This window comes from Sciurus carolinensis, chromosome 6, assembly GCF_902686445.1.
Source record: "Sciurus carolinensis chromosome 6, mSciCar1.2, whole genome shotgun sequence".
Lineage (NCBI taxonomy): Eukaryota > Metazoa > Chordata > Mammalia > Rodentia > Sciuridae > Sciurus > Sciurus carolinensis.
The window spans coordinates 37,552,823-37,580,409 of record NC_062218.1 but is presented as its reverse complement, the minus strand read 5'-3'; the positions used below and the strand labels follow the sequence as shown (position 1 = coordinate 37,580,409).

At 35.9% G+C, this 27,587-nt stretch overlaps 1 protein-coding gene across 3 annotated transcripts; it reads left to right on the top strand.

Annotated features, from left to right (window-relative positions):
• Positions 1–249: 249 nt before the first annotated feature.
• Positions 250–27,587, top strand: Paip1 (poly(A) binding protein interacting protein 1). 3 transcript variants are annotated; one of them, XM_047556146.1, is made up of 11 exons: positions 250–401; positions 1,777–1,946; positions 8,266–8,451; positions 11,748–11,860; positions 15,397–15,508; positions 17,982–18,107; positions 19,065–19,171; positions 19,665–19,782; positions 20,462–20,516; positions 24,381–24,474; positions 26,434–27,587. In XM_047556146.1, the coding sequence occupies exons 2-11, from the start codon at positions 1,848–1,850 to the stop codon at positions 26,525–26,527; spliced, it is 1,104 nt and encodes a 367-aa protein (XP_047412102.1). In that variant the 5' UTR covers positions 250–401; positions 1,777–1,847; the 3' UTR covers positions 26,528–27,587. The 3 variants fall into 3 exon arrangements, with proteins under 3 accessions (XP_047412102.1, XP_047412100.1, XP_047412101.1); XM_047556144.1 differs by lacking the exon at positions 250–401 and adding an exon at positions 657–1,164; XM_047556145.1 differs by lacking the exon at positions 250–401 and adding an exon at positions 660–924.

Genomic DNA, 27,587 nt, shown 5'->3' with positions numbered 1-27,587 from the left:
GTGAAAAAAAAGAGTGATCTTACCGTGAAGATAGTGCATTCTTAAAATTTCTGGTGGGCCGGGAAAGGGAAGAGATTGAAGCCTGGTCACAGTAGGTGTGACACTGTGATAAATACCTACTGTGAATCCAAGGGGGAGGGCATGTTTCGATTCTGTTTTTGCTCCCTTCCCCAGCAGCTACCCGAGCAGGTGGCAGAGCTTCTTCCAGAGCCCCCTTCCCCACCCGTCCTCGGGCTTGGCTGGCTCGGGCCATCGAGCACACCTGCGCGCCCACCGAGGTGCGCATCCGCGAACCCTGCCGCCGGGTCCACGCCCCCTCCCCCCGTATTTTTATTTTCCTGGCATCAACCGTCAGTCTCGCACTTCTCTCCTGAGAATCATCGAGCTGCCGGCCCGCCTGGGTAAGCGTTCCCCACTTTCCCCCAGCCTGGCCCCGGGAGCCGACGCCCGAGCCCGAGCCCGAGCCCGAGCCCGAGCCGGGTCGCGGGCACGGCAGCCCGTGGTCGATACACCGCCCGCCCGGCGGCCTGCTGGGCCGCGGATGCCCGCCATCCGCCCACAGGAGGAGCCGCGGCGGGCGGGTGCGCCCGGGGCCTCCGGGCCGCGGGGGGCCGCTGTGACCCGTCTTGGCCTCCGCCGCGCCGGGGGCGGGGTGCTGGGTTTTGGGGAAGAATCGTAGAGCTGAGGGCAGCCGAGGGGGGCGGGTGGTGTGGAGCGGCGGGTTCCGCCGGGGATCAGCCTGCGGTCCGCTCCGCCCGAAGCGCGGAGGAACCGGGCCCGCCGCCCAGCTCTTCCATGAGGCCTGAGTGAGGCGCAGCGGCGAGAGCCGGCCCGCGGCGCCTCCCTCCGCGTCCTATCCGGAGCGCAGCTGCCCCCGGAGGAGGAGGAGGAGGAGCATGTCGGACGGTTTCGATCGGGCTCCAGGTGCTGGTCGGGGCCGGAGCCGGGGCCTGGGCCGCGGAGGGGGCGGGCCTGAGGGCGGCGGGTTCCCGGACGGAGCGGGGCCTGCGGAGCGGACGCGGCATCAGCCGCCGCCGCAGCCCAAAGCCCCGGGCTTCCTGCAGCCGCCGCCGCTGCGCCAGCCCAGGACGGCCCCGCCGCCAGGGGCCCAGAGCGAGGCCCCCGCAGGCTCCCAGCGGCCTCCCCGGCCCGGGGCGCTCCCAGGTACGGAGCAGCTCTAGGGACCCCCGACTTCCTGGGCCAGCGCTTTCCCACGGCTCCCCGTGTGTGCCGAGGCCCGGCGCGCCAGGTCCTCCGTCCCCCGGTTCCCCGAAAGCATTTCCGAAGGGCCCCGCTGGTTACGGGGTAGGAACGGGCCCGGAACTGGGTTTGGAAGGTGGCTGCTGGAATCCTTTGTGCGCCCTGGCTGGGGGGAGGGGCCGGGTGCGCGGTCTCCGAGTTCTGGCGTCCCGGGAGGAAGTAAAAATCGCCTCCCGGTCCCCAGCCCCGTCGGGGCTGGGGTAAGCAACCATCCTCATTTTTAACCAACTCCTTGAAAAAGAGGGAGGGTTAAAAAAACCAAAACTCTCAAGCTTTCATTTGGGAGGCAGGTATGTTTATAAATGAGCTAAAGCAAGTCTATTGTTCCTTTTTGCAGGCTTTCTGTACGTATCTTGGTGATAATCTTCAATTTTCTGTTAAACTCTTAAAGTCCGGTGCTTTCTCTGATGGTGTTTTCGGTACCAAGTTGTTATACAAAGGAAAGAACGCTTCTCACACCGCTTTTTTTTTTTTTTTTTCCCCTTTTTTTTTTTTTTTTTCCTTTTTCTTTTTCAGAACAAACGAGGCCCCTGAGAGCTCCACCTAGTCCACAGGATAAAATCCCACCACAGAACTCCGAGTCAGCAATGGCTAAACCCCAGGTGGTTGTGGCTCCTGTGTTAATGTCTAAACTGTCTGCAAACGCCCCTGAATTTTACCCATCAGGTTATTCTTCTAATTATACAGTGAGTACACCCTTTTCTTACAACTGTGTTAATACTACTGGAATAATGTGATTATTCATTAAAAAGAGCATGCTGGTGCTTTCTAAACTCCACATAAAAACATTTTATTTTAAATTAATTGAACTCATGAGTCGTTCATGAGGGAACAGCTGATTCAGGAATGTTTTGTAGTTACATTCAAGGCATTGGTGTAAGCTTGAGAGTAGGAATTCTTGTCTGATTGCTGTCTTAGCATCTATGGAGTATCCATAAACTAATGAACATCATATTAAGGACATCTTCAATTTGAAAACTAAAACTTATTTCCAAACTTTATGGACAACCTGTAGGTACTGGCCAAGCAAGGCTGATTTTTAGTTTGATTTTTAGCAAGATAGGTGAATATTCATTGGTAGCTTTAGGGTAAATTAAACTGGTTTTACTGTACACTAATTATGAGGTAATTTTTTGAATGTTGAGAAATATTTATCTGGGTTTTTATTTCTGATGGCTGTTAGTCAATATGTTAAAATAGTATTTCTAGTGTTAGTTACTTATAGGTAGAGATGTTATAAGGGGTGTGGATAAAGTGTTTACATAGGTATGGAGAACTTTTAAACTCCGTTTCATATTGTCAACAATATAACAATTCTTAAAATAAGTCATATTTTTCTTAGCAGTACAAAGCACAGTTGGGATATATAGAAAGGAGTTTGGTGTGCTAGGTAAGCCCAGATGAGTAAATGCATAGGATGGATTGTAGAAAAGTGGGAGAGGGAGTTATGGAAAAAAATGATTGCTAATACTTCAGCATAAGACCTTTCTTAGTTTTATTGAAATATAAGGGACATAAGGATCATCTCAAGGCTTCACAACCTTTATTAACTAGTTCATTATTAACATTAGCAACATCCAAAATGGTTTATTATTTTGACTTAAAATAGTTTTGTCTGTTTTCAAAGTTTATATAAATGAAGGTGTACAGGATATATTCTTGCTCTCTACACAAGAATTATAACATAATTTCACATTTTAACATAATTTGAAGTGATCCTCATAGAATTGTTGCATGACCATATGAAGGTTCCATTTGTCTATTATGAACATTGAGTAGCTTCCACTTTGGAGCTATTATGAATAGGATTGCTATTACTGTCCATATCCTGGTGGATATATGCCTTTATTTCTCCTTGGTATATACCAAGGAGTAGAACTGCTGGGACTTGGGATCACCAACTTTAGTAGAGACTGAAATGGTTTTCCAAAGAGATCATTTCACTGTATAATGAACAGCATGATTTCTAGTTGCTCCACTTCTGGTCAGCACTTGGCATTTTCTGGTAAGCCATTCTGATGGGTATGTAGTATCTGGTTGTGATTTTAGTGTGTTTTTCTTACAACTAATGATGGCACATCTTTTTTGTAACCTTTTTTCTTTTGACTCATATTTGATGGGAGGAGCTGTACTTCATAGAAACTTTATCTTATACTATATAGAAAAAACTTTGAAATTTTAGAAAGGGAAAATTATAGACCTGATGGGAAGAGTGGTTGATTTGGGGTGAAAAGGACCATCTGTCTAGTAAAGTAGAAATGAGAACAGCTTAGGTTCTTGCCAGAAAGTTGTATTTAGCTCAGAGAGTAAAAGAAGGATGGGGGAGTTGTGAATAGTTGAATAAACCCTTAAGGATATTTGCCTTCTAGTAGCCACTCTAAACAGTTCCCCGTTTGTTTTCCTTCTTATTGACTTGGACTATTTTATGATATGGGAGGGGAGGATTTTTTTCACAAATGATTCCTGGGCTATGGAACAGTGTATTATGTCATGTTAGTCCACTTATCTTGAGTCACTGTCATCTTGTAGGCATTCTTCGCTGTTGTCTTAGAAGATAAGCTCCTTCTGTGCCCAGTTTACCAGAGCAAGTTGTGAACTCGAAGTCTGTTAGCTTACAGGTGTATCGTCTATGGCCCTTGGTGTGTGATTTAAGAAATATTTTTTTGAAGGTTGTTTTAATTAGTTTTTCCACACTTAAATTAGATGTTGCAAATTTGAGTTTTCTGATTTCTTTTGAAATTGTAAGATCTGGCTAAAGAGGACTAGCATTCTGATAGAGCAAAAATTGGCTGTACCAGAATAGAGGCATAATTTTCTTTCTGGCTTTCTTCATTCATTTCTCACCCAGATTCCGTAGGCATTTGGGCTTGCTCCCTTGCTCTGGTATATTCTCTAGCCTTACAGATTTACCTTAATGATTACCTTTGGTCAAGGCTAAGAGTATTTCTCAATTCATTTTTGTCACAGCAGAATCCTTGTTTTTCCTGACTCTTAGGATAAGAACTTGTGAGGGAAACTTTTCCTTACAGTATCTGTAATTCAAATGTAGTGAGCTACATTCATTCACTCATTCAAGTAGTTGAATACTTGTTATGAGTCAAACACTGGCTATACACCAGAAAACAAATAATTCCAGTCTTCAGAGACTCTTTTCTAGTGGTCTCCTTTAGTTTCCAGAAATTTCTTGAGTTGGCTTTTGTTGTATTCATGAAAATGTGTTGTCTGGTATTCCTGAACTAAGTCTCTGTTAAGAATACATTCTTTTTCTAAGACTTTATGGTATTTTTGCTGTGCTTTTTAAACTTTTGTCCCAAACTGTTTTCTTTAGTCCTTCTAATCCTCCTGCTAGAATTTCCTAGTTTCTATTACATTGAGTTGCTGTATCCATCTATTCCTGGTTGTTGCTTTTCAGACAAACCAGTATGCCTTGAATATTTAATCATGGTTTACTTAGCAGTACCAAAAATTCCCCGTAGGAATTCATAAATTATTTCGTAAAGCATTTATTTCCCTCTTTTTTTTTTTTTTTTTTTTTTTTTTTTTTTTTTTTTTTTTTTTTTTTTTTTTTTAAGAGTCACTCTGCTTTTACCTCTACCTTTTAGTAGAGACATTTTCTAATTTATTTATTTATTTATTTATTTATTTTTTTTTGGTCAGTTGTCATTTTAATCCTCATCTTAGATCTTGAATACAATAGGACCCATGAACACAATATACATGATCTATTCAGTTTAAAAGTCCTAATGTGCCAGGTCCTGTGCTAGGTGTCAGTTACGTTTATTATTAGTCTTTCAAAAGTTCCTTTTATAATGTTATAAGAACTGAGTATTTAAGATACTATTTTCTGATTTGTGTGTGTGTGTGTATATGTATTACTTTTCACTTCCAAGATATTGCAAGTATTATTCTCTTGCAGATTTCAAACTATTTTATTTAGTAGTAAATGTTATGAGCATCACCATTCCTCACTTACCTTCTCCTTTGACTTCTGTGGCTCTTCCTCCCAACTTTTCCCTCAAATAGCAGTCTCAGAGGTTCTGTCATTTTTTCCTATTTTATTCTTATTAATCCTACATGACCCGAGAGTCTGACCATCACCTTTTTAAGTGCTAATAACCCTGAAATCTAATTCTTCCTCAGAACTCCAGACTTGTTTACATTTGTTTGACTTCATGAGGATCTCATGTTCAAACTCAAGTATGAAACAGTTCATCTTTTGCAGATCTTTCTAACTAACTGCAACCAAAAATTTGATGGTATATTGACTCGTCTCTCTTTCACACTCTTGCTCTAGTTCAATCCAGCTAACCTAAGTAGTCTTGACTAATTCACCATCTCAGTGCCTTGGATTAGGGTCTCTTCTCTTGACAATGCATACCAAGTACATACCATGAAAGGTGCATTTTCCAGTTGATCTCCTGGTTTGTTCCATAGAATTCTAAGAAAAACAGAGCTCAAAAATATTCCTGAGCTTAAAAACCATTTAGCTCCACATTGAAGACTGAAGAAGTGTGTGCTTGGAAAAATCTGGTGCTAGAGAACTAATGCAGGCTTTGAACATGTTGGAATGCCTGTCTGTTCAGAATAATGTGTCTCCTTTTTTTTGCTTACAGTGGCAGGCTTTGGAGTCAGCCCTCTGTTCTGCTGTATTCAGAGCAACTCCACTTTTACTTACTGGACTTCAAATTTTCTTAAGAGTTTTGTTGACTTTTTAAAAGAAGACTGGAAATCACTTTCTAAACTGCATTTTAACCTCAGTGTCATTTGATAGTAACAGAAAATTAGTAGCTTTAGCTGGGACTTGTAGACTTGCTTTCTCTTTTATCATGAATAATTATAAGATACTACAAGTCCGTAAAACTACCAACTGTATATGGAAAACTTAAGTTTTTAATTATAAAGTCCACACATGTACATCATTACAATAAAGAATGTTAGTTAATAAGTGCTTAACTGCTTTCACAACTTTAAAATATGAAGTGTCAGTATTTATAATGGGAACATTTCTCCACTCCAGAGGTAAGTATTGTTTCCCCCCACCCCAGAACTTTCTGCCTATACAAATTAAAAATATATATATATGTGTGTGTATATATATATTGAAGAAAGGTTGGGTACTTTCTTTTTCACATACTATGTTGAAAATATTCCTGTGTGGATACATTTAAATATATATTTTCTTAAATGGCTGTATAATGGTTCATTATATGAATATACAAGTAGTTAACCAACTTCTGTTCATAGATTGTTAGATGGGTTTCTTAACAATAAACATCCTTCCACATAATGTCAAAGTTGGGTTTTAAGACATTGTTTTTGAGTGTGGTATAGAAGATAAAGGTACAGGCTTGATTTTAGCTATTCTCTTTATTTCTCAAAGGTATCAGGCCAAATACTACCTCTTTGGTGCCCATATGCTTCCTGTGACCACTTCATAGGATCTTTCCTGATACTCGGTGTGACAGGATTTTTTTTCCCCCTCAGTTTAAATGCCCAGCCATATTTTTTAGCTTCTGAATGTGTCTTCTGTCATAGAATATGAGAGAAGGGATTTGTATGCTTTATTCATGGGAGACATTAAGTCATGGCCATATTCCCAGACACTAAAATAGTCCTTGGCACTTAGTAGGTGCTCAACTCACACAATTTTGAATGAATAACAAAAGGGACTTAACTGACACCTGTTTATTCTGTGTAGGAGTAATGCTTATCTCAATTTTCTAGTGTTAATTCAGTTACTGCATGCAAATCCCCTACTTAAAGTCCTTTTTTAAAACCATTAAAATATTGAAATGCTGTTTGTCTCTCTCTCCAACATAGAGCTTTTCTCGGCATTTTTGACCATGTGTGTTTTTTTTTTTTTTTTTTTTTTTTTTTTTTTTTTTTAAATGTATGCACTAACTTTACACTTAACCTCTTGATAAAAGTACTATATTTTGGGTCTCTTTTCAGATAGTTTCTAATTTGAGTCTCTGGACAAGAGTTTCATCAAGGAATATTGTTATTATTTGACCGTATCTGTTGAGTAAACTTTAAAATGCTTTGGATGATATTTGGACATTGAGAGTAGGAAGGTTTTAGCCTGATACCTTTTACAAAACTCGCCTGATCAGCCCCACTGCCATTAATTATGAGGTTGGCAACTACCAAAGTGGTATTCCCAGTAGTGGAAATTTTAGCTGGAAACTATTGCTACTATCAAAATTGGTTAGAAACCTAGCTGTACGAGCCAAAAAGTTTCCTTCCATTTACAACATGATGAAACTTCATACTACTCTAGCTATGTGCATTTCCCTGTGTTTGGGAATTAACAGATAGGTGATAAACCTTACTGGTTTTTTCTTTTCAATATAGATACTGTCAAACATCTACAAGAATATGGATAGAGAGTGGAACGAGACTGACAACTTTACCCTATGTACATGTATGATTACACAAATGGTGTGAATCTACATCATGTACAACCATAGAAGCGAAAAATTATACTCCATTTGTGTACAATGAATCAAAATGCAATCTGTAAAAAAAAAAAAAAAAATTTACTTATAAAAATAATATAATGAATCTCCATGGCTTTAATAGTAAATTACATGTGGTCATTCTTGTTTTTGTATCCCTGGTTCACTCTTTTCCTCTCATTTTTCAAGCAAGTCCTAAATTTTATTTCTTTGGTACATAGACTTCACTTTTATATTGTTATCGTAGTGAAATTGGTTTAAACTTTATAGCTATCTCGTAAATCTACCAAAATAGGAAGACAGTTTCCTGTCCAGCTAAATAGAGCACTTCTATTGTTAAAATACTTAAGTTAAGCAAAGAAGGATAGCCCAGTGGACCTAAAATTTGTTTTATTCTTAAGAATTATCAGAGGAGGGATACTTATGAAACTAAAAAAAAAAAAAAAAATTCATGCTAGTGATAACCCAACTAAAAGTCACTGCATACTTGTTTTAAGTTACATGGATTAAAGTGTTGGTTTTTGTGTTTTTTAATTTTGGTCTGTAGGAATCCTACGAGGATGGTTGTGAGGATTATCCCACTCTATCAGAATATGTTCAGGATTTTTTGAATCATCTTACAGAGCAGCCTGGCAGTTTTGAAACTGAAATCGAACAGTTTGCAGAGACCCTGAATGGCTGGGTTACAACAGATGATGCTTTGCAAGAACTTGTGGAACTCATCTACCAACAGGTAGGTTGGCTGATGGCATAGGGCAACCTTCCTTCAGGCCCAAGGATACTGGCTACTCTTGAGGAATACTAGGTTTGAGTTCAACTGCCTCCACACTTGCAAATTCTTAATGGTTCTTGGGAATTTTGAAGTCTATCTTGTATAAAATTCCTATAGTTAGAGATCCAAGACTGGATTGCTGACTCACCTGGGTAGCCACAGCTCTGTACAGGCAACATTCATAGCTGTAGCAAAGGGTCTATACATATAAGTAGTATGTAGAAAGAGATTTGGGCACTTAGGAGGAAGACAACGTAAGTGTCACCTTCCCCTCTCCCACTCTGTTTTGTAGGATCTAAAACTCAATGTAAAAAGACCTATTTTTTCCTAAGCGTCAAATTATATTGCATTATTGGAGAAGCCGGGAAATGTTATGGGAAAATGTTCTCGCCTCATAAGTCTCTTACAAAAAGCCAGACTGAAAATGGTCTTCTCTTGAGTTTTAACATTTTTCTATTTTTAAGACAACAGTGTCTAAGATCAGTGCGAGACTGACTCTAAATAGTAGGGCTTGAAAAGAAATATAAATTTTAGTGTTCTTTTAAGTTATTGCCAAAAGAGCAACTAAATTTTGGAATGTTTGGAAGTGTGGTCATAATAGCAAGCTGATGATTATATATCCTACATAATGCTTTTTGGCTACTTTTCCAAGTTACAGACTGTTACTGGACCCTAAGATTACTCAGTAGCCAACTGTTAACTTTTAAGAAGTGTCTGAAATTCAGGAAATCTGATTCATTCTTCTTCTAAATGGATTTAAAAGAATTATGAGATAAGAAAACAAAATGAAGAAACAAGATGTATCCCATTTGTTTACAATAAAAATTAAAAAAAAAATAAAAATACTTTTTGGTTTTCTTATTTCCTTGTTGAGTTTCATCTGTTCAGTAGACTGCACAATTATGGTTCCTCAGGCCTGAATAGAGGGGTCTACCACCTGACAGGCTTCAGCTATTTGTGTGATCATCTCAAAACCAAATCTTTAAATAGTACTTAGTATTATTTGAGGTTTTTAACATTTTGTGTTCGGTGGTATATTGACCTGATGCAGATGTTTTTCAACAGTTTTTACGTTTTAATGAGGTAACTTATGGAAATCTACTCATCACAACTAACAAAAGATGACCTATTATCAAAGATGGTATATTAAACATAGGCATTCAACTTTGATTCCTCCTCAAACACCACTAAAATAACTGGAATTTTTAACAGAGACCCTAAAAGGATAGAGAAGAAGAAAGTAGATAAAAGCCCAGTGGATGGGTGAGTGGTAGGTAATTGACTTGGTAGATCTAATGTTGATTTCCAAACCAGTTGAGAATCACTGTGGCTTACTGTGCAGAATCTCTAAAAGGCTCTTAGGAGAAGGTTGGAATGAGGCTAAAAAGTTTGAGTGTCTCAAAAAATTAGACATCCTGGATCTTTTTCTACCTAGTAGCCATTTTGAAGTTTCACTCTAACACTTCTCTAGAAGTTAACAAAGGAGGTGTTCCACCAAAAGAAAAATTAAGCCAAAGGTGAAGACATGAGAATCATGAATCGGGAATTCTATGGGTAGGCTAAATGAATTATCCAGTTGATGGTGAAGAAGAACTGAACAATAGCCACATGCACATCAGGCCTAGAGCAGCCAGGCTTCACTGAGTAGGTTGGAAGACTACAGGAAAGATTTCCGTAGCAAGATGAGCATAGCTGCTGTGTTCAGTGATATTGAGAATGAATTTACAACCTAGTGAGTTTATAGATAAATCAATGAGAAATGTAAAAAATAAAAACCCAGAAAAATGAATATAGGGAAAAATTATGCAAAAATGGAAATCCTAATGTGATGCATGGTTAAGCTGCAAATGGAAATACAATTAAAATCATGATAATGCTGTTAGCAAAGTGAAGGGAGTGGGTAATAGAATGAGGTAGTTTGAGCTTATCTTCCATGGCGGGAAATTAGAAAGAAATAACTTCCAAACTAAAAGACCACATAGCATGGAAATATAGCAGTTAAAACCCTTTCAGTTGAAAGAATTGAAAGCAGTTGTCTATAGGAGTAAATGGAATGCAGGTAAGGAAGTAGGAAACTGTTCAATGATAGCCTAGAACAACTTGTCTTTAAATCATATTATGTGATAACTTCTAAGACACTAAAGGAAACACAAATGGGAAAAGTATAAGTTTAAATTTTTAAGTCTTTTGTTAAGCACATATCAGGAAAAATCATTTTTCTCCTTTATGATATGTACAGGATCACATGCGAGCAAAGAAATAGAAATAAAAAGATAAAGTGCTTTATAATTATTGTATGCCAGGCAGTGCTAAGCACTTCACGTGTAATTAACCCATTTAATCCTCAGTGGTTATGTTATTACTCTTATCCCCACTGTATGCATATCTAAGAAGAGAGGGTAAGTGTCTCGTCGCAAGTTTCCACCCCTAGTGAGTAGATCCAGCAGGAGGTTGGAGGAGCATCGGGCCATTTGTGAGATCTGGTTGATTACCTTTTGACCTTGACCAGATCTCAAACTCTTAATGTGTGTGGTGTGTGTGTTTTTAAACCTACCATTAAGGGGTAAACTATGTACTCTATTATATTTTTCTAAACTGCAATTAAATGAGTACTGCTTTGGCTACATCATACAATCTTTGATATTTGGTGGTTTTTCACTTTTTTGTAGCTTAGGTGTTTTGATTTCCTCTTAATAAACCCCATTCATTTTTGGCATGTTCTTTAACTGTTAGTTTCTCACACCAGTTACTACTAATTACTTCTCTTTAGGAATGAAACTGCAATTCAAGAAGGTTTAGTTATGTCCAGGGTCACAAAGAAGAATGCTTTGAACTTTTGTCCAATATTGCTATACAACAAAGTCTCCTATTCTGTCCCTGAGAAGCACCACTTGTCAATAATTCTGCAGCTATTCTCATTCATGATTATCATTCTTTTGCATACATATCCATATTTTCTGCAGAAGTGTATTAGCACCAAGAGATGTTGTCTCATTGCTTTCTGGTAACCTAGGTAAATATGGGTTATGGGAGAACTTACCTAAACCATTTGTTTTTCTACCTGTTGTTGGTGTAAGGTTGAGAGGGAGAGTAAATTTAATTACCTTATGCCTAACAGAAGACTTCCATGTTTCTCTGTACAATATGGTTATTTTTGTGAGCCAAAATGTTTTTTCTTTAGAGTATTGCTAAGTGTTTACATTAATAGCAATGTATCTGTGTCACACAAAATCTTTTTATTTACTTATTTTTTTCAGGCTACATCTATCCCAAATTTCTCTTACATGGGAGCTCGCCTGTGTAATTACCTGTCCCATCATCTGACAATAAGCCCACAGAGTGGCAACTTTCGCCAGTTGCTACTTCAAAGGTCAGTGTGAATATGAAATTAAAGGAAAACTACATTTAAATGTACTAGAATTAAATGTATCCTCATTTCTAAAGATCATACATTATATAAAATTGCAGGGGAAAATAGGGTGGATCATTCTTATTTGCATGATATTGAAAACTTATATTCCAGTATATCAGTTTTTTCCCCTGTAATGATCTTTGCTGTTGGTTTTGTATTCAGAAAGGAATTGTTTTTTCCAAGATCTTAAAAATGATCACTTACATGTTTGAGTACTTTCATAGTTTTGAGAAAGGATCTGATTTTATTTAAATTAGAATAAAGTGAACATTTCATTTCTTTCATGGTTTATTTGAATTGCCACCTTCATCACACTACATTCTTAAATTTGAGTTTTAAATCAGGACTTATATTCCATTTATCACTTCCTTCTAGTTACCGCATAATTATAAAACGCCTCTTCAATTTTAAATATCTGGTATAGTTATTTTTCCTTTTTTTTGTGGTATCTCCTATGTTTCCACTAGTGAATTTTAGAATCAGTATTCGGATTGTACAATCCTGTGGGAATTTATTTATTAGATATTTGGGGGATGGTATTGAATTCATAAACTAATATAGGTAAAATTAACATTTGAGTAGTTTTTAGTAACAGGTTGTCTTCAAGTTTATTATACTTCTGTCCATACTTTCTTTAAAGATACTTTAATGGGACTGAGTATGTAGCTCAGCAGTAAAACATGAGCTTAGCACAGGGCACCAACAAAACAAAACAAAACACAGCCTTCTAACTGTGTGGTTAAACTACAGTGGGACTGAATAAAAGTTCTAAAAGTAGCTGGGTTGGTCGCGTCTGTAATTCCTGTCATTTGGGGGACCAGGACAGGAGGATCGCAGCTTCAAGGCTAGTCTCAGCAGCTTAGCAAGACCTTATCTCAGAAAATAAAAGACGCAGGCAGTGGTAAAGTGCCCTGGATTCGATCCCCAGTACCAACAACAAAAAATTCTAAAACTAGATCTGAGAGATAATTAAGCTTAAGTTCAAAGCCAGTCTCAGCAAAAGCGAAGCACTGAGCAACTCAGGGAGACCCCGTCTCTCTAAAAGAAATACAAAATAGGACTGGGCATGTGGCTCAGTGGTCAAGGCCCCTGAGTTCAATCCCTGGTACAAAAAAAAAAAGCAAAACAACAAAAAGTATAATAGTAAATAATAAGGGGAAACAATGATAATTAAAAATCTTGGATTGGTAAAGCTCTTTCAAGCAAGACAACCACAGGTCCTAAAACAGGAGAGTAACAAATTTAGTTACATATAAATTATTACATTTGGGGGTAAAGCATTAATTTATATGAAGTAAAAGTAGGAAAACTTAAAACACATGACAGTAAGCTCATTTTTCTGATATTAAAAGACCTTAGGAATAAGAAAAAGATCAGTATTTTAATAGAAAATTTGGAATGGTTCTGTATGGGTACAGTTAGGAAAAAAGTAAATAACAAAGTTATAAAAAAAATCTAACCATATTTCTAAAGAAATGCAAATTATAGCTTCTGGACAGATAGAAAGTAGGTACTTCTAGAACATAGGATGCTAGAAAGCTTCCCTTATCATATTCCCCAGAGCTCTTCACTCCTGGCTGTACCTTCCAGTTACCCAGACACTTAATGCCTGAGACCCTCACCTTTCCTCTGGAAGTACAGGTATAATTAGACTGAGGTGAAAACTGGTGTTTTGGGTTTTTTTGTCTTTGTTTTTGTTTTTGTTTTTTTTTAACTAAGTGGTTCTGTATAGCTGTGGTTGAGAACCATCATTCTGATTTTCTTTGACTCTGTGCACTTCTATAGTACTATAATATTGTCAAAGATGACATTGTATAGAAATGCTAATGATACAAGTGGAGAGCAGGGCATGATTCTTTTGTACATACTTTGGCAGAGCGAAGGTAACTTCACCACCAGTTACTACTTGGTTACTGTGGTATTGGGGAAAACTTTGATCTTTTTCCATTTTTACCTTTCTGAAATAAAAGCACATTGCTTTGGTAATCAAATACTTAGCTTTAAACAGCTTAGGGACTTTCACCTAATAATTGACCTCGTACCAGGACAGGGATTTAATTTGCTTTTGCACATACATCAGCATGTCCTAATGTATAATCTCATGGTTTTAGCATTTTACAAAAGAAAAAGGTGGTTTCTTCAAAACTCGTACCTACAAAGTTTAACACAAAGTAGCCAGCGTGGTGCTTGGATAGCTGTGTTAGCATTGATTAATGTTTTTCATTATTAACCAGAGCATTGTCTATAAGCTTCCCAACTTTTCTGATGAGGAATTTAGTGTGTATGAGTAGCTAATATTTTAAAATATTTGGCTCAGAAGATATTGCTCAATTAATAATAGGTTGTGAGCATTGGAATTGGTCACATAGGCAAATAAGCTATTCTAGGTTCATACTGACCAACGGTATATGCCTGAGCAAGACATGATTTCTTTGACTTTGTTTAAAAAAAAAAAAAAAAAAGTTGCGACAAACATAAATTGGCTATATGGAAGCCATTCATTCTCCCTTTTCTTTAAAAGAACAACTGTTAAAATCAATTTTATAAAACAAATGACTTACCTCTTTAACAGTAGTAAACTTACAAAAATCCATTTTAGTATCAGTAGCTTAGCGTCATCATTCACTTTGGGAGGCAGTGACAGGCTTACCATGACCAATTAGATGCCTCGTAGGAACTGTGATGAAAAGCTCCAGAAGCATTACTTTTTGTTATCTGTGTGAGGTAAATGGGCCAAGTTTTTTGTTTTTGTTTTTGTTTTGTTTTGGTGGTTTCAACTAAGATTTTTCTTCCTAGAATACTTCTATGTGTATAATGAGAAGTAAAAGAATAATGAATTAAAAATTCATTTATTTTTAGCTTAGAGGCCATCTGTATTTTTAAAGATCCACTTCAAAGTTCTTATATTCAAAAAAGTAGAAAACAGACAATTTGAATAAAAGCAGTGCTTTCTTAACAATAAGCCCCATAAAACAAAATGAGGCTTCCCTCCCCCTTTTTGGCACCAGTATGCATTGAACCTCATGGAACCTATATTGCTTAAACACATTACAAACTGCCAGGTGTGGTGGCATACACCTATAATCCTAGCAACTCAGAGGCTGAGGCGGGGTGATGGCAAATTCGAGGCCAACCTCAAAAACTTAGACTCTGTCTCAAAAGTAAATAAAAAGGACTGGGAATGTAGCTTCATGGTAAAATACCCCTGGGTTCAATTCCCAGTACTCTTCCCCATTCCCCCACAAAACAAACAACATAATACACATTTGATCAGATAGTTTTATTTGTAATTTCTTAAAACTAGGAGGCTTAGTCTGAAAAGATAATGTAGCTAGATGTCTTTACAATAGAAGAGAACGCTTAGAAAAAATTGGGGCATTGGGTCATTGTGCTTGCATCTGTTGTTGTGAACAACCAAACTAACAGTGGTCATTTTGTTTGACCACTTAAAAAGACAAAATAATGTGAGATTATTAAAGATATGTCTCTGTTAGATGTCGGACTGAATATGAAGTTAAAGATCAAGCTGCAAAAGGAGATGAAGTGACTCGAAAACGATTTCATGCATTTGTACTCTTTCTGGGAGAACTTTATCTTAACTTGGAGGTGAGAAGATATTTTTTCTTTCGTTAAGTGCTAACAATAGACCTGAAAATGTAAATTGATGTCAAGAATTTTTTGTTCATATTGTACTTCTACAACATCAAAAGTGAAATAAAAGGGGGAAATGGGAAAGAAAACATTTCAGTACCTACTCAGTGGTAATGTCATAATGCCTATGCTGTAACTTTTGTTTCTTATGGGCAGGATGTTGGAAAATAATTACTGAGCTTTTAAGTCCTTATGTGTTTTTAGGAAGCGATAGTTGTTTACATGTGTGCTTGGACTTTTGAGAGAGTCATACTTGTGAGTCCTTGCATTGTAAATATTAATACATTTAGTATGTTGACTTTAGACCACAGCTCAGAGCAACTTACTCAGCAGAGCGCAAAGCTTTGATCCTTTTTTGTGTGTGTATGTGGTGCTTGGGATTGAACCCAGGGCCTGTGCATACTGGGCAGACACTACTACTGAGCCACATCCCCAGCCCTGAACACAAAACTGAGTGAAGAATAGAGTTTATACTTTTCACCCTGATTCACCCAGAGTAGTTCATTTTTTAAATTTTCTTATTTATTTTTAAGTAAAGATTAAATATTTATGGTATATAACTTTTTTGGTGTACATATACTGGATACTGACTAAATCAAGCTATTTAACATGTGAATTATATCAGGTATCTGTCTTACAGTAAGAACACTTCAAATCTACTTAGCAGTTTTTAAGTATATGATGTATTGTTAATTATAGTTATGATGTATAACAGATCTCTTGAACTTTTCCTGTTTAACTGACATTTTGTACCCTTTGATCAATATCTCCTCAATCCTCAGCCCCAAGAATAGTTTGTTTTCCTGTTTTTATATTCATCTTCCACATAAAAATGCATTTGTAGCCAGGTGTGGTAGCACATGCCTATAATCCCAGCAACTTGGGAGGCTGAGGCAGGAGGATAGCAAGTTTGAGGCTAGCCTCAGCAAACTTGGCAGGGCCCTAAGCAATTTAGCAAGACCCTACCTCAAAAATAAAGGACTGGGGATGTGCCTCATTGGTAGAGTGTTCTGGGTTCAATCTGCAATACCAAAAGAAAAATTGTATTTGTACAAAGCCTATAATTGAACATGTTTCTAAATTGAGGTGATATGCTCGATTATATGCTTGTTAGTAGATAAATGCTGAATTCTTACTGTGTAATTTATTTTTTAATCGAATCCTAAAAACATGTGTAAGAGTGTTTTTTGTGGGATGGGTTTTCAGGGATTGAACCCAGGGGCACTTGACCACTGAGCCACATCCCTAGCCCTATTTTGTATTTTTAAAGACAAGGTCTCTGGGAAGGGAAAAAATAACAGAATGAATCAAACAACATTACCCTTTGTAAATTTATGATTACACAAATGGTATGCCTTTACGCCATGTACAAACAGAGAAACAACATGTATCCCATTTGTTTACAATTAAAAAAAAAAAAAAAAAAAAAAAAGACAGGGTCTCACTGAGTTGCTTAGTGCTTTGCTTTTGCTGAGACTAGCTTTGAACTTGTGATCCTGACTCAGCCTCCGAGCTGCTGGGATTACAGGATTGCTCTATTGCACCCGGCCAGTTTAGAGCTTCTTAAAAATTTTAAGAGTTTAATACAAATACCATAATATTGTAAACATTAGTAGACAGATGAATCTATCAAATGTTCATCTCCATCAGGATACCTAAAAGTCTCTGTCCAGTCCCTAATTTATTATCCTTTTTTTTTAAACCAGAGGAGGATTTAAGTTTTAAAAAAATTTCATACCTTACTCTTTTTCAGTCTGATTTTTTTATGAGCCGAAATAAGAGCACCTGTTTAAAATATTCCCTAAGAGTCATTTTTAAAATATTTTTGTAAATGTTATAGACCTTTATTTTATTCATTTATTTACATGTGGTGCTGAGGATCAAACCCAGTGGCTCACACATGATAGGCAAGCACTCTCTACCACTGAGCCCTAATCCCAGCCTGTTAAGGGTGATTTTTAAGAACACTTTTGAGCATTTCCTGTGTGGAAGTAATGATGTGGTGAGAGTATAAAGATATGGCATGGTTCCTGCACCTAAAATTCTTAGAGCAGATGAGATGGATATGTATACCACTAATGCAAAACAGTATGATAAAACATAATGAAGAAGTAGAATAAAATGTTTTGTGATTGATAAGGGGTAGCTTAAATTAAAGCATACTCTATGAATCGGTAACATCAAATTTTCTTGTTCATGTTGTATATGATAAATAGGATTAAAATTTACCTATAGTTTTCAGTTTTATATAATAGAGGTCGTATTTACATGTAGAGTAATTATAATGAAATCCGTGGAGATAACTAGAGTGTGTTACTCTGATTATTGTATTTAAGAGATTTACTTTGCCACCATCTAATTGTTAGACCACTTATATCTCTATTATATTTGGGCATTGTTGTTTTTAATTTTCTTTTTGTCCTGAAAGATCAAGGGAACAAATGGACAGGTTACAAGAGCAGATATCCTTCAGGTTGGTCTGCGGGAATTGCTGAATGCCCTCTTCTCTAATCCTGTGGATGACAACTTAATTTGTGCAGTAAAATTACTGAAGGTACTCTTTAAAAATTTAACTGGTTTGCTCATTTATAATGTAGAGAAAGGAATGTGTAGTGCACAAATGAATTCAAGATTGTTTTTTAAAACTGAACTTTGATATTTTACTTTAGTCTTCAATATGTTGGAAGAACCATACCACATATTTATTGTATATATAAGAATCATGATTTAGAAGTGAAAAATAAATGTTCTTTACCCCCATTCCCATCTGTAAAGTCCCTTTCCTTCTCTTCCCATGTTTGATTGTGTGCTCTAATAAAGATCTTATTCTTCTGACTTTTTTTTTCCCACCTAATGAAAAGATCTTAGGTCTTTCTGTGACATACAGATTTATTCTGTGTTAAGTAACTTCCTAGTATTCCATTATATTCATAAACATTGTTTATTAATATTGGGTTATTTACAGTTTAGCCATTGTAACACTGCTAGATATCTTTAATTATGTCTTTGTATGTGTAGATATTTCTGTAGGTTAAATCCCTTAACATGGACTTGGTGGGTCACTGTGCATGTGTACTTCATATTTACAAGTAACACCAAAGTTTCTTTTCAAATGACTAAATTGGGAAGTACTTCCAATAGTAAATGAGTAACACCTCTTTCTCCACATCTGACAATGATAGATAAAATAAGTTTTGGGTTTTGTCATAGATGAATAAAAACAAACCCTCATTTTACTTTGCATATTCCTGATCAGTAGTGATTTAAGCATTCCTTCATGTTTATTAGCCACTTGTTTATTAGTTTCTGTGAATTGCCTATTTATATCAATTTATTTTCTTGATGGAATTTTTAAATCAAAGCTTCTGTATTTGTACATTTTAAAAAGTGACATGCTCATTAAAATGTAATAACCTCTCTTTGGTAATATAGGGAATATAATCATTGAAATGAAACAAAAATTCTGTCTACACTATCGAATTCCTTAGTTCGCTGACTCCTGCTTCTTTAGTTGACAGGGTCAGTTTTGGAAGATGCCTGGAAGGAAAAAGGAAAGACCGATATGGAAGAAATTATTCAGAGAATTGAAAATGTTGTCCTAGATGCAAACTGCAGCAGGTAGGAAAAGAAGCCAGTAGATTTCAATTTCTTGCCTTTTCTTTTTAATCTGCTATACTTCATCAGAATAATAGAAATCTTAGACTGATCTACACACATTTTCTTCAAAGGTATATTTTACATGTGGCTTCTCACTAGTCACTTTCATCCACTTATGTTTAAAAAAAAATTACGATTTTCCTGTGGTGAGATGAGTCTTGTCAAAAATACTTTATTTGCATAAAGAACTACCACAAGAATAGTAAGAGACTAAATGTTTAAAGGGCAATTGTTGGCTTTAAGACTCATATAGTCATAGTTAGGTGGGACAGATTTCAAGGTTCTGTTTTTTAAAAAAAAAAAATTAAAAATTTATCATTTTTGGAAATATCTAAAAAATTAAAGCATTGGGTGTACATGTTAAATTTGGGATATAAAGTTTTATGAGTCTATATGTTAGACCCCAATAGCACTTAACAGGATACATGAATTCATTTTCAACTTTTGTCTGCAGAGATGTAAAACAGATGCTCTTAAAGCTTGTAGAACTCCGGTCAAGTAATTGGGGTAGAGTTCATGCAACTTCAACGTACAGAGAAGCAACACCCGAAAATGATCCTAACTACTTTATGGTATGTCAATGTTTATATTTTAAGTTTTGCTTACTGCTTGAATTCAGTTTTGGAAGTTATGTAAAGCTATTCTAATAATTCAGTCCCTAATAACACTTTTCACTGGCATAGAATTCACATAGGAATCAACAGACAAGGTAAATCAAGAGGAGTTCTTCCAGTGAAGGCTTAGACTTGAGCAAACATAGAGATGCCAAGAGTTTTTCTAGAAAAATCAGCCATAGTCCTGCATCTCAGATTCTACATGTTGTAGCAAAGTAAAATAAAATGAAGCTACAGGGCTAAGCTTCTAATATGATTAAACATAAAGCAGCTATGGAGAAGTACACCCACAACCTTGGTCTTAGAAATTCTTAAAGCTGTGTAGGGTTGGGGGTGGGGGCGGAAACCACACCTAAAAATGAACTGACACTAAATCACAATGCATAACAGAATATTCACCAGGAATATGACAGACACTAGACTGCAGGGTTAGAACTACAAGGGCATGAGATAATGGAATAAAAATCTAAAAGTCATAGACTTTCCTGGTGAAATGGAATAGCTGCTGAAAAGTGAAAGGTTTTTTGCTTATTCTTGCATTACTAAGTGGCAGATAGTAACAGCTATGCTGCACTAATATACTTTTAAAAATTCTGAAAATGATTATATATTTTTTAATCACTTTGATTCATCCTAGAATGAACCAACATTTTATACATCTGATGGTGTTCCTTTCACTGCAGCTGATCCAGGTATGTTCTCTATCATATTCCCCACCCCCACTTTTTTTTTTTTTTTTAAACCATTAAATTACAGAAAACCACTCCTCCTCACCAGTACAAAATTATAGTTTTTTGATGACTTCACAGCACTCTCAAATATTGGGGTAAAGATTTGTCTTATATAGTATAGTCTTTATAAAGACCACTTGCCATTTCAAATGGAAATTTGACTGTATAGTGTTTGTTACTCTAATAATTAAGAATTAGAAGAATCCCTCAATTAAATGCAGTCATTTTTATTTCATTTTTCCTTTTAATGTTTTGTTTTCATACTCTTAAACTTTCAAGAGGTTAGGGTAGAAGGGAAAGATGGTTCTAGTTCACTACATAGTCAGCAGCTTATGTGGGTTAATATTATAGATATTAAGAATTACAGATTTCATTAATACTCACTGATTCAGAGTTAATTAAAATCTAAATCTTTGTATACTTCCCCTTCTAGAAAAGGGTCATTTATAGAAAGATGATTTCAGCTGTGATAGATGGAACTGTAGGGTAAGCAAGAGAATTTTTATTTGGTACAAACTATAAGCAGCTTATAGTTGGGATTTTTCTGTTTGTTTGCTCTGAATAACAGGCATTGTTATGTGCCTCTATTACAAAGGATTGCCTATTTAGGGTGAGGAAGTAGAATTAAGTTACTTGCTAAATTGCTTTCCAAAGTGATTATGCCACTTACTAGTCCTACCAGCACCTATGAAATGTCCTGCCCCTTATCCTTGGCAACATTTGTTATCAGACTTTAATTTTTGCCAGTCAGATTGTATGAAATTCTATCTTGTCGTTTTATTTTCCTGACTAGTCATATTAAATTTATTTTCCTATTGACTTTTTGAATTTCTGCTTTTGGAAATTTACTATTTGTACTTTTTTGCCAGTGTTTGTGTTTTTTTTTCTTATTGATTTGTAATTCCTTATGTAGTCTAGAAAAAGATGATCTTGGCTGAGGGTTTGTTATCTTCTTCCAGTGTTTGGTTTTCTATTTTGTTTATATATGTCTTGCTTGTACTTTCTATTGTTACTTACTCTTAAATTCTTTTTCTTTAAAAAATCTTGCCTTGTTGCTTTTCTTTTTTTGTAAGGCAAGCACTCTACCAACTGAGCTATCTCCCCAACCCTGCTTTTCATATGTTTTAACCTGCCTAGCTAATTTTTATGTATGGGATATAGTAGGAATTAAATATTACTGTAGTTTTATCTCAGCAACAGGTATTTAGTCATCATCCTTCTTAGTTATAAGTCCCTCTGTTGTACACTTTGTACCTCGTTTGTTCATGCTGTTTCTACACCAATACCACACCTTTAATTCTTATTTTGCTCTAAGTCTGCCATGTCTGGTAATACAAATCTTTCTTAATCTTCAGTTACCTAGATTCACATTGATTCTCTGTTCTTCATCTTTGTCTAATCTGTTTGTCCTATTTCCATTGACTACTTCATTGATGGAAATTTAGATTTTGTCAAACTAAATTTTGTTTTACATTTTTTCCAAATTATCTTGACTGAGTTTCAAATTCTTTCTCATTCTGTGTAAGCTTGGTTTTGTTTTCATACTTTTCTTTTTAGTCTTACTGTGCTATTTGATTTTCACACAAGATTATAGCCTATGTCATGATATTTTTATTGAAAGTTCATCCTTAATTGTCTTAAAACTTTCTTTTGGAAATGATTTCAAACTTAACAGAACAGTAGCAAAAAAAAAAAATACAAAGAATATCCATCTACTCTTTACTCAGATATAATTTTTGTTAATAGTTTACTAAGTTTACCATTTTTTGTCCTCTCCACATTTTTTTCCCTAAACTTAAGTTTTATATATTATATGATAATATATAATAGACAATAGGTATATAGTATCTATACTAATACATAATATTATATATTATGGCTCTGTATGAGTGCTTCAGTATTTTAACTGTCTTTTGTTTTTCTTTATGAAAAATCTCTCGTGGCTTGGATTTTAGGAACCTTTATTCAAAATGGTTTTAGATTCACTTCTGTCAGGAGCCACAGAGATATTACTGACTTGGAACAGGTTAGCTTTTTTGTCAGAGTTCTTTATATGGGTAGTATAAATTTGGTAGTATAGGCTCATTGTTACAAACTCTCTGGGGAAGCAATTTCTCAAGTGCCCTGACCCCATTCCAAACCCAGGCTGACATTCAAACTTCCATGCTATCTCTTTGCCACTGAGTTATTTTTCCTCTTCCCATCTTTTGTTTAAGCTATTAGCCCTTGGAAGGTCTCAGGTTTGTACAGGGTCAGATGATTGATTGTGAGCATGGATTCATCTTCCTTTTAACATGGACCTAAGACCTTGGTTTTGAAAATCTTTCCAAGCCTCTTGGGCACTGAGATCAGTACCATCTGTCAGCTTCTCTGCTGCAGCAGCTGTAGTAGCTTATGGATGTCTTTCAGTTCTTTTTCATTAGTCAGTTGGTGGCTTGATTTTTTTTTTTTTTTTTTTTTTTTTGTATCCATAATATTTAAAAGAACATCTCATCTAATAACCTCAAGCACTGTAACAGAAAGGTTTTATGATTAAAAATGTCTTTAAGTTGCCACATTTGAAGTCAAAATACTATCAACCTTTAAAACTGAATTAGTTTTATAGAGACTGACAGGCTTGGAGAAACATGGACTTTACCCAGTCTAATGTAATTATTATGCCCTCTCAAAATTTGAGGTGACTTCTGTTCATAAGAAACTAATTTTAAGGTAATCATAATATACACTAATCCATTTTATTATTCAGTGGTAAGGACTCAACAGATTCATATTAATCTATAAAGGTACTAACTGCCTTCCTACAACAGCTAGCCAGTGGAGAGCTGTCACCTCTATCCCCTTAGAAGACTCAACTTAGTGAAAGTTGGCAGAGCTGAAACCTAGATCAGATAGCTTCCTTTTCTGGTCAGTAAGGGAAGGAAGAAAAAAAGATTCTATACTCAGAACCTTCGGTAGGTTAGCCTGTTTGGATTAAACCATTTGCCATTACCTGATAGCCAGAGAGCTTACTTTACCGCTGGAGGAGCAATGAGGGAGCTGGAAGCTAGGAATGTTTGAAATTTTCCTTGAAGGGAAGGAAGAATAGGAGTATGGAAGAAAGTGTTCTTCCAAAACAACCATATAGCCAGTATTTTGTCTGATGGAAAGCAGGGTAGAGACTTGACTATGAAATGTACTCTGGTATATTTCCAAATTTGATTTCCAAATGTATATAATTATTTTAAGATTTATGAACCTACTGTGGTGGAAAACAAGTATTTAGTTAGCTTTTTCGTCACTGTGATCAAAATACCCGACAAGAACTTAAAGAAGGAAAAGTCTTATTTGAGGCTTATGGTTTTAGAGGTCTCAGTTCATGGTTGGCCAATTCCATTGCTCTAGGCCCATGGTGAGGCAACACATCATGGGGGAAGGACCCAGTAGAGGAAAGCTGTTCAACTCATGGCAGGGTCAAGAAGCAAAGAAAGGGCTACAAGGAAGATGTACCCTTCCGGAACATGTGCCCAGTGATCCTCATCCTCCAGGCACATGCCACCTACCATAGTTACCACTCAATCAGTCCATTCAAATTCTGATGAACTGATTAGGTTACAGTTTTAGTAAGCTTATCAATTTACCTCTGCGTTTTTCTTCATTAACAAGAGCTTGTAGGGATATCCTATATCCAAACCATAACAGCAAACCAATTGGAATATAAGTTTTATGAAAGCTATTTTACATATTCTATTTAAATGTCAGTCATAATGTTAAATAGGATTTTTAAAAGCAGCTGGTCATTTCATGATTTCTTTTTTCAGCATTTAGTTTTTTCCTGTTGTCTTACAGATTACCAAGAGAAATATCAAGAATTACTTGAAAGAGAGGACTTTTTTCCAGATTATGAAGAAAACGGAACAGATTTATCAGGGGGTGGTGATCCGTAAGTTCTCATTAATATGATTTTCTTTGTGAAGTTTCTGTAGCAAATTTTTAGATGGAGATTAGACTAGAAAAAAGGCGATCGTGAAAGAGTAGCATCTTGATTTGATGCTGTTACAGTACAATACATAGAAGTGCTTATATGCCAAAAATGTTCAGAAATCATTTGGAAATTTCATAGACTGATTCTGGAAATTTAAAGTCAAGAAGGAAAAACTTAAATGGTGGTATGCTTAAGTATAATTTTTTAAACAGTTTCTATTATACCTAGATTTTAAGAACTTTAATACTTTAGTAAGAAGATCTGGGCAGATTCTTTGCCTGTTTCTCTATAAGATAGGAATAAGTAGTACCTTCCTCAAGTTGTTTTGAGAATTAAATGAGAATTTAAAATACCTGACAGCCTTTGGCAATAGTAAAAGGCTCAAATCTTAGTTACTAAAGGATAGATGAAAAGTGAAGAAAACAGGTTACTATATAGAAATGTTTGGGCTGACAAGATGTAAGTTATAGTCCTATTCTCATATCTGTTTCTTCACCTGCCACTTTCCCAGCTCAGTTAATAGTTATTGTATATTTCAACAAGCTATTTAGGTTCTTTTCTTCCTAAGTGAGAGGTGGTGGGTAGAGGGGATAAATTACGTCTGACTTTAATTTTTCTTATTTCTCATCTCGTGGGTTCTTGGTTTGTTTTGTTTTTTAAAGTGAACTGCCTTCATTTTAGTGATGTTAATTATAGTCAGTTTAAGATCTGGAAATACAATGTTGCTATGTTTTTATACTTGTTTAACAGAAAACTACAAGGATTTAAGTACCCAGGCAGGACTAGGAAGGTTCAGTCCTGTTTAGTATACCACTAGACAGTAAAAGCCACTTTTGGCATTGAACTTCAGATTATTCTCTAAAGTTTTGTTCAGTAAACATTATACTCTTTTGCCCTAATGTGCTCATGGTTGTTTCAGCACACAGCCTTATAATGGAAATGGGGAAGAATCTGAAAGATGATGACTCATCACCAGTGATAGCATTGGCAAAATACTTTGGTTGCACTTGTAGATAGAGGGATTGTTGGGGGTTAGAATGGGAGGGCAGTGTAGATAGCATCATGTAGTGGGCAAAAATGTAGAAAGGTAAAAGATCTTGAATCAAATTCTATCCCTGCCAAATACACAATCAGAATTTTATATTTACTAAACTTCCCAGGGTGTCTTTTTAAAAATCTCCTCAAATATTTAAAATGAAAATGATGGTAGTATTTATCTTTTTAAGATGACTATAGAAATTCAGTAAGAACGAGTATATTAAGTTTTTAGTTAGCACTTTATGTCCCTCTCATACTTCAGCAAGGAAAACCTTGCTTTCTATAATTTTAAACTTCCTAAGAATTGAGGGGAAAAATTCTGCAATAGATGATCTAAAAAGTAACTTTCTATTATGGAAGTCTAATTCCAGGTAAATGGGAGCGTGACTAACTAGTCATTTTAGGAAGAACCTAGCAGAAACCATAACAGGAATAACACTTTTTTGATGTTAAGTAGATGTAACAATAGGAAGGACAGTATTTCCTGATGTTAAGTAGGCATGAAATAATAAAGCACCACCAAAGGTAAATGGCATATCTGAAGTTATGTTCTAGTTAAAGTGTACTTGTTTATCCATAAGGTGTAAATTGATATATCAGTCTTGAACCCCAAGTTTATATGTCAAGCCTTGATTTTTAACTTTAGATCAATAAATGTATAAAAATATAAGTCTTCAACACAAGGAACTCAGAATTGTATAAAAGTTTACTTGTCAAAATAAGCATTTGGTTTTCTGGGGACTGCCACTTTTATGCAATTCTGAAGTTAGACTTGTTTTATTATAATTCAAGCTAAGAAAATGTCACTAATTCTTTTTGTGGTTTTACATCTTTCTAAATTGAAACGTTAAACTTCTGAATCATCTTTGGCTTTTACAGATATTTGGATGATATTGATGATGAAATGGACCCAGAGATTGAAGAAGCTTATGAAAAGTTTTGTTTGGAATCAGAGCGTAAGCGAAAACAGTAAAGTTAAATTTCAGCATATCAGTTTTATAAAACAGTTTAGGTATGGTGATTTAGCAGAACACAGGAAAGCAAGAAAATGTCACACTTATACCAAATTAAGGATGTTGAGTTATGTTACTAATGTATGCAACTTTAATTTTGTTTAACACTATCTGCCAAAATAAACTTTATTCCCTATAACTTAAAATGTGTATATATATAAAATAGTTTATTATGTACAGTTAATTCCACTGTTTTGGCTGCAATAAAATTGATTTTGAAATGAAATGTTGAAAGTAAATTTTGCTAGCTGGTTAGATACTTATATCTTAAGTTCTTGAGGGGGAAAAGTCTTAGTCTAGAAATACATATTACTGCAGAAATGTAGCATTCTTTTTTTAGGTATGACTATTATAGATTTTATTTCAGTTTGACATTTATGTCTCATACTAATCACAATCATGAAATCTTTAAAGTCTTGGAATATATCAACAACTGATTTACATATGTAGATGCTATTTGATACCAAGGGCTTTAAAAATGTCATTAATGGGAAAAAAACAACACAAAAAAATCTTAGTACTCCCCTACTAAACAACCAAGACTCACCCTTCATTGAGAATTTATTCTAATTCAAGAATTGTTCTTTTGTTTCACCTCACTAACTTCATTGCCCGAAGACCTAGAACATTATTCTGCTTTTATTTATATGGCTTTCTCACTTTTACTTTGTAGCATGACTTGCATTGACCTTTTTTTTTTTTTTTAACTAGAGAATTTTACTAAATATTTGTCATTCAAGTTTTCATCTGCTTTGTAATCAATATACCTTGAGGATCACTTTTCTAATACTTCTATGTACCACCTCAGCCCTATTTAAGTAGTATTTTTACTTAATGTCAAATCTTTTTCCAACTAACTGAAACTTGTATATAAAAGGGTTGCTTGTAAATATGCATGTAAATAGTTCTGTTAATAACCCACTGTTTTACACTTGGTACATCTGTGTCTGCTAATACAGTTAGCTTTCTCACTTTTCTGCTTGTTTGTTCAGTCTGAATTAAAATTAGACTTTGAAAATA

Coding starts and splice junctions, on each gene's coding strand:
- Paip1 (XM_047556144.1), top strand. CDS start 897: ATGTCGGACGGTTTCGATCGGGCTCCAGGTGCTGGTCGGGGCCGGAGC. Junction 11,861..15,396: donor CGCCAGTTGCTACTTCAAAG/GTCAGTGTGAAT, acceptor TGTCTCTGTTAG/ATGTCGGACTGAATATGAAG. Junction 19,172..19,664: donor CTAGATGCAAACTGCAGCAG/GTAGGAAAAGAA, acceptor TTTTGTCTGCAG/AGATGTAAAACAGATGCTCT.